Genomic DNA, 15,838 nt, shown 5'->3' with positions numbered 1-15,838 from the left:
TGATATCTACTCCCTATGTTTTAGATGTGGCTCAGATGAAGGAACATTCCTCCATTCCACTTGGCAGTGTTCAAAACTACACGGTTTCTGGCAGGGGGTATGCGATACCATATCCTCAATTCACGGGGTTGCATTCCCTTTAGACCCAGAGGTCTGGCTACTGGGCAACTTTACTAACTCCAATCTTAGGCAAAGTCATACTATAAAGCTAACATAAATATTGCTAGTGATTGCCAAGAAATGTATTGCCTTGAAATGGAAATCGGATTCCCCCCTGCCAGTTGCAATGTGGCTAACGGAAGTTAATAGTTGTATCCCAATGGAGAAAATAACTTACTGATTGAGGAAGAAATTGAGACATTTTACAGAATTTGGCAACCTTTTGACTATATGGAGAATCTCCCCTCATATCACATTGATTGAATCTCTATATAATCCTCACAATGTTTCACACGTAATGTATAATATGTAGCTTACCATATGATCCAATATTTTATTATTTTTTATTTTACTCTTTATTATGACTTATTTATTGTATGTTTGTATATGTAATTATTTTTATTTTTTTGTTACGCTCGTCTGTTGCTGTCACATTGTTGTCTAATATCTTTTCACTTTTTTATTGAATGTTCTTAATTGGAAAATGCAAAAATATATATATATATTTTTAAAGTGCCCATCCATGAAGGCTTAAGGTTATTGGCCACAGATCAAATGACGTCAAATCACATTATATCTACCATAGTTTTGACTGGACTGATCATGTCAATATCATACCTTCAAAATCTTAGCTAGCAAGCTAGACAAAGCAATCACTACCCTGCTATTCAGTGGAGTGGGTGTGTGGTCCAAGTCTGGGTTTAAGGATCTCTTTTTCCAAGCTTAAAGTTAAAAACATTCACATGCAACACCATGGGCCAGAAAATATTGAATACATTGGCCATGCTGTCAATCCAGCATGACTTCTGCTGCATTCAAAACAACTGGAAACTCTGAACTGGGAAATCTCAGACTTCAGTGAGTTCAAGACAACTGGGAACAAGCTAACGACTGGGAAAATACGTTTTGAACGGTCATCCAACTTGGAATTCCAAGTCAGGATCTCTTTCTAGAGCTCCAACCTGAAGATCACTGACATCATGACTCAACCTTGTTTTTTTCTGAGTTCCCAGTTGTCTTGAAAGCACCATAAATCCATAAAATACCAGACTTTGATGACAAAATTTGCCCACAAGAAGGACCACCATGCCACCTTCCTGTTCAAGTGAGAACAACAGGATGAGTCCAAAAGTGTCTTGTATGCTGCTGCATAAATTATGTAATATGCCAGGGAGATTTGTATACTCTAGCTAAGAAAGTAACACTAAGTGTATGTTTTGTAGTAGGCTGTTAAGTAGCCCATGCGCCTCACCCTAATAATTTGGTTCCTTTCCCCCTCATAACTTAGCCTACTGTTCTGACTTGGTGGTGCACATGTAGCCTATAGCCTGTTTTAGAGAAATGCAATCATTGAATATTGTAAGAGCTTTCATTGTCTGCTTATATGCCCCCTTTATTTATCCTATGGTTCTGACTTGGTGTAAGGGGAGAATACTGTAAGAACGGCTCATGTTCTGAATTCTGTCACTGTACATTTCAAATGTGCTGAACAAATAGTTATATTGATTATGTTTGTCCTAGATCCATCATTAATGTCTTAATCGAAATTATGGATTGCCTCATCCACTTGTCGTCCCCTTTATGCCATAGTTGCTAGATCTCAATTGTCAGTAGAAACCACATTTGTTTAAGCAAGTCAGCCATATCATCTGTTTTTTTAAGGCAGTAAATGAGGCTGAATTAACTGTTTCGCTGCCAGACAAGGCTCCACTGATACCACTACTACACCTGGTTGAGGATTCACTCCATTGTGCTAAAAAGAAGGCTCTGCTGCTAGGACAGCTTTATGTAGGCCCTAACAGTAGTGCAATTCATGTATTGCTTAGTATTTTGTTTGTGCAGTGGTTTTGCTGGTATGCATCTAAAAACATACAGTATATATATATTTTTTACCTGAATTAGGGTCAGACTAGTTACCATAATTTTCTCACATTGCCATTGACAGTTTTTTCTATTGTCTCTTTTTGGTCCATTTAATTAAAAAAGAAATTATGTTATGGTTAAAAATGTTCATGTTTTACTGTGACTTGTTGTAGGCTCCTAGATGGACCATACTGTTAAAACCAAACCAAATTAAGAAAACTAAACTAAAAAAACTAAAATAAATAAAATACTATAATACCTCCGCCAGAGTGTCTCTTTTGGGTCCCAAGCTTTTGCCAGTCCCAAGCCCAGATAAAGGAGGAGGGTTGGAATTGTGACATTAATACAAACAAGAATTAACAGAAGAAAGTTCATTTGTAGTTTAGGGTGTTTTTTACTCACTTATTGTCTCTCCCTCGACGTTATTCCTCTCTCCTATAGCGTCCATCACAATTACATGCACATGGCCAATTATGCAAACTAGCTTACAACGTCATTTAGCGACTTCTAACGACTTTTAGGACAGCCAATAGCTACTTTTCTTACTGAGGAGTTGGCAACACTGTGTGAAGGGAGATTCACTGCTGAAATTCAGCTCAAAGAAATTGTTATGTGTGAAGGGAGATTCACTGCTGAAATTCAGCTCAAAGACGGCGCCCGCTATTCCAGTTTGTGTCAGTGGTAAGGTCACAAAATTGCATTTAGCTAGCTAGTTGCTGATGTTGGGCTTACTTTACTTGAGCATTGTAGAGAGTCATTTTTTACCTGCCTCAATGTCAGTGACATGATCTATCTATGACTCATTTTTGGTTTGGGATTTGGTTGATTTAAGTCTCAACCAGATTGTTTTGGTACTTTACTCCTTGGCTTTAGTTTGTTAAGGTTGTCTGGTCAACTTCATGTTTTGTGATCAAGAATGGCACCCTTGATCAGACAGACAAGGTCATTGCATCAATGCTACGTATAATACATTTATTTGTATTTATTTATTTAACCTTTATTTAACTTGGGAAGTCAGTTAAGAACAAATTCATATTTACAATGGCAGCCTACCAAAAGGCCCCCTGCGGAGACCTAGGATTAAAAATATAGGAAAAAACACATCACGACAAGGGAGACAAAACAACACTACATAAAGAGAGACTTAAGACAACAACACAGCATGGCAGCAACACATGACAACATGGTAGATTCTGCAGTCAAACTTTTTTCAAAATGTAATCCAACATTTTTACTGGATATGTGTGCAACAAAATTTAAACATTCACCTTTTGCTACTATTTCTGTAAATACTACGCATACAATTTCCACTGAAAAGGTTACAAACACATTTACTTGAAGAACAGTGCTGAATATGCATACAGTCATTCTTGTTCTTCAAGTAAACGTTTTTGTAACATTTTCTGTGGAAATTGTTATAAATCCAATTTATGCATCAAATTGTATAGTCATTGTGCATAGTTTCACTTTGCAATCATTGGTGTTTGTTTGGTGTACATTTTAAAGTGAAACATCTGAGTCTTTTACTGTGGAATTGCCCATAAAGAACCTGTCTAATAACTTGAACCATTTTCTTAAATTGTGAACATAATGTTGTTGCTATTTTACATTTTATATGTCTCATATGCAGCCCCTGGTGGAATTCACATGGCCCACACCAGTGGAGGCTGGTGGGAGAAGCTATTGTAATGGCTGGAATGGAATAAATGGAACTGAGTCAAAGATGTGGTTTCCAAATCTTTGATGTTTTATACTGTTCCATTAATTCTATTCCAGCCATTACAATGAACCTGTCCTCCTATAGCTCCTCCCACCAGCCTCCACTGGTCCACACCGACCTCAAGGTCCCAGTCTTCTCAGATTACCGTCATCTTGAGTTACCGGACCCCAAGAAGTTCTCCCAGGAGAGCAGTGAGTCCAGGAAAATGTCCGGGAACACATAACACACTACTACTGCTCCTGCCACAGCTCCCACTATGATGCCTCGGGGAGGATTAGGAATGGACCCGCGCGCCTCAAGCTGGAGGTGTCCTATAACGAGTTCCCGGGCGACGACACAGTTGTTGTGGGATATAAGTTGGAGCTCCATTCCCTCCCTCTCTAGTACACTATGTATACAGACGTATGTGGACACCTCTTCAAATTAGTGGATTTGGCTATTTCAGCCACCCCCGTTGCTGACAGGTGTATAAAATCTAGCACACAGCCATGCAATCTCCATAGACAAACGTTGGCAGAAGAATGGCCTTACTGAAGAGCTCAGTGACTTTCAACATGGCACCGTCATCGGATGCCTCCTTTCCAACACGTCAGTAAAATTTCTGCCCTGCTAGAGCTGCCCCGGTCAACTGTAAGTTGGCTCAGATGCGAAGTGGTAGGCCGCACAGGCTTGCAGAACGGGACCGCCGAGTGCTGAAGCGTGTAAAAAATGGTCTGTCCTCAGTTGCAACACTCACTACCCAGTTCCAAACTGCCTCTGGAAGCAACGTCAGCACAAGAACTGTTCGTCGGCAGCTTCATGAAATGGGTTTCCATGGCCGTGCAGCCACACACAAGCCTAAGATGACCATGTGCAATGCCAGCTCCATATTAATGCCCATGATTTTGGAATGAGACATTCGGTGAGCAGGTGTCCACATACTTTGTCATGTAGTGTATGTTTTTAAAGATGGGTCTGGCTGAGAACTCTTAGGTGAAAAAGAAAGGTTACTCTACTTTTTTGTTTGCCAAAAGCAAAAAAGTTATTTGAAAATGTATAAGTCCATTACAGTTTTGACATACTTTCTATATAGTTTGATGTTTAAGAATGGCCAGGAGTGTTTCTTTCCCCCAAAATAATAATGTATGTGTATATACTTTACACTGAACAACAATATAAATGCAACATGTAAAGTGCTGGTCCCATGTTTCATGGCTGAAATAAAATATCCCAGAAAATTGTCACATGCTTTAAAACCTTATTTCTCAAATGTTGTGCAAAATTGGTTTACATCCCTGTTAGTGAGCACCATAAAAGGCCACTCTAAAAAGTGTCTCAAGTTGAGGTAGCGTGCAATTGCCATACTGACTGCAGGAATGTCCTCCAGTACGTCCAACTGGCATCAAACCGCAGACCACGTGTATGGCGTCATGTGGGCGAGCAGTTTACTGATGTCAACATTGTAAACAGAATGCCCCATAGTGGCGGTGGGGTTATCGTATTGCCAGGCGTAAGCTACGGACAGCGAACACAATTGCATTTTATCAGTGGCAATTTGAATGCACCGTGACGAGATCCCAAGGACAATTGTGAGGCCCATTTATTTTTTGGTATCTGTGAGCAACAGATGCATATCTGTATTCCCAGTCATGTGTCCTGTGTGACTCAGTTGGTAGAGCATGGTGCTCTACAACGCCAGGGTTGTGGGTTTGTTTCCCACGGGGGACCAGTACGAAAATGTATGCACTCACTACTGTAAGTCGTTCTGGAGAAGTGTCATTTAAAATTGTAAAAATCCATAGATTAGGGCCTAATGAATTTATTTCAATTGACCGATTTCCTCATATGAACTGTTGCGTTTTATATTTTTGTTCAGTATATTATTTTTACTCAAACCTCCCCCGTGTCAGATTGAATAGCCTCGCGGGCCGGATCCGTATGTTGCCCACCCCTGCTCTATAATCATTGATAATATTACAATCATCAACACATTTCAGATGGGTGTGAATCCCAGTGTATCAGCATGTGAATGTCAGTTTGTCAACATTTTACTAATTTAAATGATCTTGATCTTTGGCACCGAATGCATAAAAAGACTGCGGTCTGAGTATGATTGACCAAACCCTCAAGAAGTGTTAGGCGGTCTAACTTAGGCCCCTATATTCTCACTGGTTAAACTTGCAGAGCACACCAGTCTATGAGAAACAACATACTTGATAAGTGCCAGCTTTCACAGATGTATATAATTGACATCCAGGAGTACAGAATTGAAAGGATTAAAAGGTTGTATTTCTTTTCACACAATTTTTAGCTCAGGTAGTCAATACATAGTCACACAAACCCTTGAAATAATTAGCCACAACTCATTTCATGCACTTTCAATCAGTGGCTCCTTCCCTTCTCACAGACCATGGAGGTTTTCATCCTTGAGTGTACAGCCCCACTTTTAATAAATAATTTCTTGTCCTTCATTTTTAAATTGTCCTTTGACATTGTGCAAAATGTCATACCAGCATCGTTTCCATTTTCCTTTGAAAACCCTAAAGAGATGTGCTCTCTGATAGAGGCCTTGTCAGTCTACATAGTGCACCTCTGCCTGGAGCTCTTTGGTCACATAGCCCAGGAGGGCAGCGGTCACCTGCTGCTGTAGGGTGGCATTGCCCATGACCAGGGCAGTCAGCTGGGCCATGTCGGTCCACTGGACCTCGCCCATGATTGCCATGATGTCATCGTAGAGCTTCTGCTGCTGCACCGGGCTCAGTTCCATGATGATCTGAGGCAGCGGCTTGAACTGTCCACTGGTCATCCAGCATCCCAGTAGGCCACCGACCGCACCCCCTGACAGAGATAATGAGGAAGAGGCAATGATGATGAGGTAAGGATGTATGTCTGAAATCAATCATCAATTTCCTTGGAAACATTGTTAACACTGTTTAAAATGTGTTACAGACTATGAGCCATTTTTATGAATTTTTATGTGTATGGACCTCTTATGTGTGATCTCAACCCTGCACACAACATTATCAATTCAAATGTTTATTGGTCATATACACATGGTTAGCAGAAGTTAATGCGAGTGTAGCTAAATGCTTGTGCTTCTAGTTCTAGTTAGTGCAGTAAAATCTAACAAGTATTCAAACAATTTCCCAACAACTACCTAATACACAAATCTAAAGGGTTGAATGAGAATATATACATATAAAAACAGCTGAAGTCGGAAGTTTACATACTTTTGTTGCAGTCATTAAAACTCATTTTTCAACCACTCCACAAATTTCTTGTTAACAAACTATAGTTTTGGTAAGTCGGTTAGGACATCTACTTTGTGCATGAAGTAATTTTTCCAACAATTGTTTACAGACAGATTATTTCACTGCCGTCGGTAGCAGCAAGAGGGGGCTACAACAGACTTCTTCCGTCGCGACATCCCTTTAAGGCCCTTCTGCTAGCTTGCTAGCCCCGGCCGCTAGCTGTCTGAATCGCCGTGTCTCCAGCCCGCCGAGCTACTCACTGGACCCCTATGATCACTCGGCTACGCATGCCTCTCCCTAATGTCAATATGCCTTGTCCATTGCTGTTTTGGTTAGTGATTATTTCCTTATTTCACTGTAGAGCCTTTAGCCCTGCTCAATACGCCTTAGCTAACCCTTTAGTTACACCTCCAGTTACACCGCCAACACATGCGGTGACCTCACCTGGTTTAAATTATGTTTCTAGAGACAATATCTCTCTCATCGTCACTCAATGCATAGGTTTACCTCCACTGTATTCACATCATACCATACCTTTGTCTGTACATTATGCCTTGAATCTATTCTACCGTGCCCAGAAACCTGCTCCTTTTACTCTCTGTTCCGAACGTACAAGACGACCAGTTCTTATAGCCTTTAGACGTACCCTTATCCTATTCCTCCTCTGTTCCTCTGGTGATGTAGAGGTTAATCCCTGCAGTGCCTAGCTCCACTCCCATTCCCCATTTGCTCTCATTTGTTGACTTCTGTAACCGTAAAAACCTTGGTTTCATGTTTGTTAAAATTAGAAGCCTCCTCCCTAAGTTTGTTTTATTCACTGCTTGAGCACACTCTGCCAACCAGGATGTCATAGCCGTGTCTGAATCCTGGCTTAGGAAGACCACCAAAAACCCTGAAATTTCCATCCCTAATTATAACATTTCCCGACAAGTTAGAACTGCCAAAGGGGGCGGAGTTAACCTGCAGAGTTCTGTCATACTATCCAGGTCTGGGCCCAAACAATTTAAAGCTTCTACTTTTAAAAATCCACCTTTCCAGAACCCTCATAGATGTCATCCTAAACAACCTGCTCTCCAAATACACCTCTGCTGTCTTCAACCGGGATCTTAGCGATCACTGCCTCATTGCCTGCATCCGTAATGGGTCTGCGGTCAAACGACCACCCCTCATCACTGTCAAACGCTCGCTAAATCACTTCAGCGAGCAGGCCTTTCTAATCGACTTGGCCCGGTCAGGATATTGACCTCATTCCATCAGTAGAGGATGCCTGGTTAATCTTAAAGTGCTTTCCTCATGCATCACATCATTCAGTACAATTATAAGGAATGGGAACCTAGATAACTTCCAGGACCTAAGTTTAAAAAAACATGGCTTGGATAAACAAGATTTTTACAGATACCTACAAGTTCGACACTATTTCTTAAGGGAGAGAAAAGTGACTGACCCTCGAGCACCTCCAAAATTAATCCAAGTATTCACTAACGCATACAACTTGGGGAGTAACAAAAAAACGATTTCAAATCTCTACTTGGGTATTCAATCCTCAAAGAAACATTCTAGAAACTATATTAAGAAGAAATGGGAAGAGGAACTTAACATTTAAATAACTGATGAAACATGGTTGAACATATTAGAGACTCAACAAAGCTCCACCAACTCAAGGTCATGGAGAGAATTCTGTTGGAAGAATGTTATACGTTTCTTCATAACACCTAAACTGAAATCAAAAAAGACTGGCTCACTACACCCTTGTTGGAGAGAATGCGGTCTATTGAGGGTGGACCACTCTCATATCTTTTGGACTTGCCCCACAATCGGACTTGCCCCACAACTTACTGGGGAGAAATAAGATCTAACATTGGAAAAATAATGGGATTTGACATAGAACAAACATTAATTTATTTGTACATGGGTGAAATACCTGATAACTTACACAATAGAGAAAAGTACCTCTTTAAGGTCCTACTGGCAGCCATTAGGACCTTCAATAGGTACTTTTCTCTATTGTGTAAGTTATCAGGTATTTCACCCATGTACAAATATTTCACCCATGTACAAATAAGTTATTTTATTTGAATTTATTTGTAATTTCTTTGTGTTCCTACAATAAAAACTAAGTATATATTTTTTAAGTGCTTTCCTCACCATTTTAAATAAGCATGCCCCATTCAAAAAATTCAGAACCAGGAACAGATATAGCCCTTGGTTCACTCCAGACCTGACTGCCCTTGACCAGCACAAAAACATCCTGTGGTGTACTGCATTAGCATCGAATAACCCCCGCGATATGCAACTTTTCAGGGAAGTTAGGAAAGCAAAGGCTAGTTTTTTCAAACAGAAATTTGCATCCTGTAGCACAAACTTCAAAAAGTTCTGGGACACTAAAGTCCATGGAGAATAAGAGCACCTCCTCCCAGCTGCCCATTGCACTGAGGCTAGGAAACACTGTCACCACCTATAAATCCACGATAATTGAGAATTTCAACACGCATTTTTCTACGGCTGGCCATGCTTTCCACCTGGCTACCCCTACCCCCGGTCAACAGCCCTGCACCCCCCACAGCATCATGCCCAGGCGTCCCCCATTTCTCCTTCGCCCAAATCCAGATAGCTGATGTTCTGAAAGAGCTACAAAAATCTGGACCCCTACAAATCAGCCGGGCTAGACAATCTGGACCCTCTCTAAAATTATCAGCCAAAATTGTTGCAACCCCCATTACTAGTCTCTCTTTTTTTTCACAACTTCTTATTATTTTCAATGACGGCCTAGGAACAGTGGGTTAACTGTCTTGTTCAGGGGCAGAACGACAGATTTGTCTGAGATCCCCAAAGATTGGAAAGCGGCCACGGTCATCCCCCTCTTCAAAGGCGGAGACACTCTAGACCCAAACTGATACAGACCTATATCCATCCTGCCTTTCCTTTCTAAGGTCTTCAAAAGCCAAGTCAACAAACAGATCACCGACCATTTCGAATCTGGTTTTCGAGCTGGTCATGGGTGCACCTCAGCGACACTCAAAGTCCTAAACGATATCATAACCGCCATCGAAAAGAGACAATACTGTGCAGCTGTATTCATCGACCTGGCCAAGGCTTTCGACTCCGTCAAATCACAACATTCTTATTGGCAGACTCGACAGCCTTGGTTTCTCAAATGACTGCCTCGCCTGGTTCACCAACTACTTCTCAGACAGAGTTCAGTGTGTCAAATCGGAGGGCCTGTTGTCCGGACCTCTGGCGGTCTCTATGGGGGCGTCACAGGGTTCAATTCTCGGGCCGACTCTTTTCTCTGTATACATTAAGGTCGCTCTTGCTAATGGTGATTCTCTGATCCACCTCTACGCAGACGACACCATTCTGTATACTTCTGGCCCTTCTTTGGACACTGTGTTCACTAACCTCAAGACGAGTTTCAAAGCCATACAACTCTCCTTCCATGGCCTCCAACTGCTCTTAAATGCAAGTAAAACTAAATGCATGCTTTTCAACCGATCGCTGCCCAGACCTGCCCGCCCGTCCAGTATCACTTCTCTGGATGGTTCTGACTTAGAATATGTGGACAACTACAAATACCTAGGTGTCTGGATAGACTGTAAACTCTCCTTCCAGACTCACATTACGCATCTCCAATCCAAAATTAAATCTACAATTGGCTTCCTATTTCGCAAAAATATCATCCTTCACTCATGCTGCCAAATATACCCTCGTAAAACTGACTATCCTGCCGATCCTTGACTTCAGCGATGTAATTTACAAAATAGCCTCCAATACCCTGCTCAATAAATTGGATGCAGTCTATCACAGTGCCATCCGTTTTGTCACCAAAGCCCCATATACTACCCACCACTGCGACCTGAATGCTCTCGTTGGCTGGCCCTCGCTTCATATTTGTCGCCAAACCCACTGGCTCCAGGTCATCTATAAGTCTCTGCTAGGTAAAGTCCCGCCTTAGCTCGCTGGTCACCATAGCAGCACCCATCCGTAGCACGCACTCCAGCAGGTATATTTCATTGGTCACCCTCAAAGCCAATTCCCCCTTTGGCCACCTTTCCTTCCAGTTCTCTGCTGCCAATGACTGGAACAAACTGCAAAAATCACTAAAGCTGGAACCTGTATCTCCCTCACTAACTTTAAGCACCAGATGTCAGAACAGCTCACAGATCACTGCACCTGTACATAGCCCATCTGTAAATAGCCCATCGAACTACCTCATCCCCATACTGTTATTTATTTATTTTGCTCCTTTGCACCCCAGTATCTCTACTTGCACACTCATCTTCTGCACATCTATCACTCCAGTGTTTAATTGCTATATTGTAATTATTATTTCGCCACTATGGCCTATTTATTGCCTTACCTCCCTTATCTTACCTCATTTGCACACACTCTATATAGACTTTTTCTATTGTATTATTGACTGTATGTTTGTTTATTCCATGTGTAACTCTGTGTTGTTTGTGTCACGCCGCTTTGCTTTATCTTGGCCAGGTCACAGTTGTAAATGAGAACTTGTTCTCAACTAGCCTACCTGGTTAATTAAATAACGGTGAAATAAATAAAAAAAATGTAAAATCTGTGGATGTATTTCAATGCATACCTTCAAACTCAGTGCCTCTTTGCTTGACATCATGGGAAAATCTAAAGAAATCAGCCAAGACCTCAGAAAACAAATTGTAGACCTCCACAAGTCCGGTTCATCCTTGGGAGTAATTTCCAAACGCCTGAAGGTACCACGTTCATCTGTACAAACAATAGTACGCAAGTTTAAACACCATGGGACCACACAGCCATCATGCCGCTCAGGAAGGAGACACATTCTGTCTCCTAGAGATGAACGTACTTTGGTGTGAAAAGTGCAAATCAATCCCAGAACAACAGCAAAGGACATTGTGAAGATGCTGGAGGAAACAGGTACAAAGTATCTTTATCCACAGTAAAACGAGTCCTATATCGACATAGCCTAAAAGGCCACTCAGCAAGGAAGAAGCCACTGCTCCAAAACCACCATAAAAAAAGCCAGACTACGGTTTGCAACTACACATGGGGACAAAGATCGCACTTTTTGGTGAAATGTCCTTTGGTCTGATGAAACAAAAATAGAACTGTTTGGCCATAATGACCATCGTTGTGTTTGGAGGAAAAAGGGGAGGCTTGCAAGCCGAAGAACACCATCCCAACAGTGAAGCACGGGGGTGGCAGCATCATGTTGTGGGGGGTGCTTTTCTGCAGGAGGGACTTGTACACTTCACAAAATAGATGGCATCATGAGGCTGGAAAATTATGTGGATATATTGAAGCAATATCTCAAGACATCAGCCAGGAAGTTAAAGCTTCCAAATGAACAATGACCCCAAGCATACTTCCAAAGTTGTGGAAAAATGGCTTAAGGACAACAAAGTCAAGGTATTGGAGTGGCCATCACAAAGCCCTGACCTCAATCCGATAGAAATTTTGCATGCAGAACTGAAAAAGCATGTGTGAGCAAGGAGGCCTACAAACCTGACTCAGTTACACCAGCTCTGTCAGGAGAAATGGGCCAAAATTCACCCAACTTATTGTGGGAGTTAAGGTGTATGTAAAGGTGTATGTAAACTTCCGACTTCAACAGTATGTGGATGAGCAATGGACGAGCGGCATAGGCAAGGTGCAATAGAGGGTACAAAATATAGTATATAAATATGATTAGTAATGTGAGATATGTAAACATTATTAAAGTGCCATTGTTTAAAGTGACTAGTGATCCATTTATTAAAGTGGCCAGTGATTGGGTCTCATTGTAGGCAGCAGCCTCTCTGAGTTAGTGATTGCTGTTTAGCAGTCTGATGGCTGTTTTTCAGTATCTCGGTCCCAGCTTTGATGTACCTGTACTGACCTCGTCTTCTGGATGGTAGCGGGGTGAACAGGCAGTGGCTCAGGTGGTTGTTGTCATAGATAATTTTTGTTGGCCTTCCTGTGACATCAGGTGCTGTAGGTGTAATGGAGGCCTGGTAGTTTACGCCCGGTGATGCGTTGTGCAGACCGCACCACCCTCTGGAGAGCCTTGCGGTTGAGGGAAGTGCAGTTGCCGTACCAGGCTGTGATACAGCCCGACAGGGTGCTCTCGATTTGTGCATCTGTAAAAGTTTGTCAGGGATTTTGGTGACAAGCAAAATTTCTTCAGCCTCCTGAGGTTGAAGAGGCGCTGTTGCGCCTTCTTCACCACACTGTGTGGGTGTACCATTTTCAGTTTGCCTGTGATGTGTATGCCGAGGAACTTAACTTTCCACCTTCTCCACTGCTGTCCCTTCGATGTGGATAGGGAGGTGCTCCCTCTGCTGTTTCCTGATGTCCACGATCATCTCCTTTGTTTTGTTGATGAGTGAGAGGTTGTTTTCCTGACACCACACTCCAAGTGCCCTCACCTCCTCCCTGTAGGCTGTCTCGTCGTTGTTTGTAATCAAGCCCCCTACTGTTGTGTCGTCTGCAAACTTGATGATTAAGTTGGAGGCATGCATGGCCGTGCAGTCGTGGGTGAAAAGGGAGTACAGGAGGGGGCTGAGCACGCACCCTTGTGGGGCCCCAGTGTTGAGGGTCAGCGAAGTGGAGATGTTGTTTCCTACCTTCACCAGCTGGGGGCGGCCCGTCAGAAAGTCCAGGACCCCATTGCACAGGGCAGGGTTGAGACCCAGGGCCTCCAGCTTGATGATGAGCTTGGAGGGTACTATGGTGTTGAATGCTGAGCTGTAGTCAATGAACAGCATTCTTACAGGGGTATTCCTCTTGTCCAGATGGGATAGGGCAGTGTGATGGCGATTGCATCATCTGTGGACCTGTTGGGGCAGTATGCAAACTGAAGTAGGTCTAGGGTGGCCAAAAAGGTGGAGGTGATATGATTCCTTGACTAGTCTCTCAAAGCACTTCATGATGACAGAAGTGAGTGCTGAGTCATTTAGTTCAGTTATCTTTGCCTTCTTGGGTACAGGAACAATGGTGGCCATCTTGAAGCATGTGGGGAGAGAAGATAGGGAGCGATTGAATATATCCGTAAACACACCAGCCAGCTGGTCTGCGTATGCTCTGAGGACACGGCTAGGGATGCCGTCTGGGCCAGCAGCCTTGTGAGGGTTAACACGTTTAAATGTTTTACTCACGTCGGCCACGGAGAAGGAGGGTGGCACAGTCCTTGTTAGCGGGCAGAGACGGTGGCACTGTATTATCCTCAAAGCGGGCAAAGAAGGTGCTTGGTTTGTCTGGAAGCATGACGTTGGTGTCCGTGACGTGGCTGGTTTTCTTTTTGTAGTCCGTGATTTCCTGTAGACCCTGCCACATATGTCTTGTGTTTGAGCCATTGAATTGCGACTCCACTTTGTACCTGTATCGGCATTTCACTTGTTTAATTGCCTTGTGGAGAGAATAACTACACTGTTTATATTCAGCCATATTCCCAGATCTTTTTCCATGGTTAAATGTGGTGGTTCGCACTACTATATGAGAGGACAAGTTGTGTAAGTATTCTCATTTAGATGGAAGACAAACAACTTGTGATTAATATAAAACTCACTCACCCACAGCGATGCCAAGGGGGCCTCCAACCAGTCCTCCTGCAAAGGCGAGTCCTCCTGCTGCCACCGCCCCTTTGGAAGATCCCTTCACTGTGGTCTTTATCTGTTGGTTTGCAGATAACTCGCAACACAGCCGCACAACATCGTTAATTCGTTGCGACATTCTGGGGAACAAAGGTTAAGGGTTTAGACCCACGTTTACAATAATTCAACAATGACACTGACAGCGACATAGAGTGAATGGGCTGAGGGGAAAAACATAATAGGCTATTGCTGTTTAAAGCCACAATCTTCCAGTTCAACAGTCTAACCCACCAACTTTTGGGGTAAATTGAGGGATGGGGCTGGGGAAATGTAAACGCTCTAAAATTCATAGAAAGCACTATGGATGCAAGGATTGACAGTCTGAGATTGTCATGATAGTTTAAAACATATAAGTTATAAATTGTTTACAAACACTCAAATGACAACAAACATTGACTAATACAGCCATAGATCTTGGGCTATGACAAGACAGCTGTACTAAGGTCATAAAACATTTGAATTGCATTTTATAAGAATCAAATGGGTATATGATTACCTTAAACACCCTATGCATGACCTTTGAACAGCAGGAAATATGTGGCTAAAATAAATAGATATGTATTGTCATCAATGTCATGTTATTTCAGTATATAGTCTATAATCGAAATGTAAGTATTGTTCTTGTTTTGGTGAAGAATTGTTTTATTTATTAACCGACAATACATTTAATGCTTATTCTATTTGCTAGAATGCATTTGCTACAATTCAAGGTACAATGTATCACTTCGGGACGTTAAAGATGATCACGTGACGATGATAAGTCAATTTACTCTCGGACATTGCATGTGTTTTACATTGTTTCGCTAAACGAAGTTGCAGCGATAAGATACAAATATTGTAATATAAACTAATAGTCAACATACCTTGATGATGAACTAAATTCCTTGTATAATGTCTGCTTGCTATATTTATATGAAGGTTCAATGCCAGTCAAAACTAGAGTTTTTTTCAAGCGTCATTCTTGATTTCCCGAGCATTGAGGGAGTTCCATTAGAATGAACCGGGGAAAACCGGTCTATGGCCCGTCACATCACAAGGCAAAAGCGGTGAGGGGGGAGCACCTTTTCTCATCGAGCATCTTCTGGCGATAATGTCAACAAAACATGATGAATCGTTCAGAAACACAAAGCATGTATTTTTTTATATAAAATATATTTGACAATTTGTTTACGAATAGTTTTCCTTGGGAAGTGTGGGTAAAGTGATATATGCGTTTTTATAAAGATCTAACACTTTTGCAT

General features: G+C 42.1%; 1 protein-coding gene across 1 annotated transcript; it reads right to left on the bottom strand.

Moving 5' to 3' along the window:
- Positions 1 to 5,320: 5,320 nt before the first annotated feature.
- LOC139407084 (protein C19orf12 homolog) lies at positions 5,321 to 15,587 on the bottom strand. The gene is made up of 3 exons (XM_071150449.1): positions 15,461 to 15,587; positions 14,517 to 14,677; positions 5,321 to 6,559 (listed from the first exon to the last, which is right to left on the bottom strand). Exons 2-3 carry the CDS (start codon positions 14,674 to 14,676, stop codon positions 6,294 to 6,296), a joined length of 426 nt encoding a protein of 141 aa, XP_071006550.1. The 5' UTR covers position 14,677; positions 15,461 to 15,587; the 3' UTR covers positions 5,321 to 6,293.
- Positions 15,588 to 15,838: the final 251 nt, after the last annotated feature.

Source organism: Oncorhynchus clarkii, chromosome 1 (genome assembly GCF_045791955.1).
Source record: "Oncorhynchus clarkii lewisi isolate Uvic-CL-2024 chromosome 1, UVic_Ocla_1.0, whole genome shotgun sequence".
NCBI classification, from domain to species: domain Eukaryota; kingdom Metazoa; phylum Chordata; class Actinopteri; order Salmoniformes; family Salmonidae; genus Oncorhynchus; species Oncorhynchus clarkii.
Note: the sequence above shows the minus strand (reverse complement) of the source record. Positions and strands in the feature narration are given on the sequence as shown.

Bases quoted from the DNA above. Each gene is read 5' to 3' on its own strand.
- LOC139407084 (XM_071150449.1), bottom strand. From the start codon at position 14,676: ATGTCGCAACGAATTAACGATGTTGTGCGGCTGTGTTGCGAGTTATCT. The intron at 6,560-14,516 runs GTGAGTGAGTTT...TATCTCTGTCAG, and splicing joins CCCCCTTGGCATCGCTGTGG to GGGGTGCGGTCGGTGGCCTA.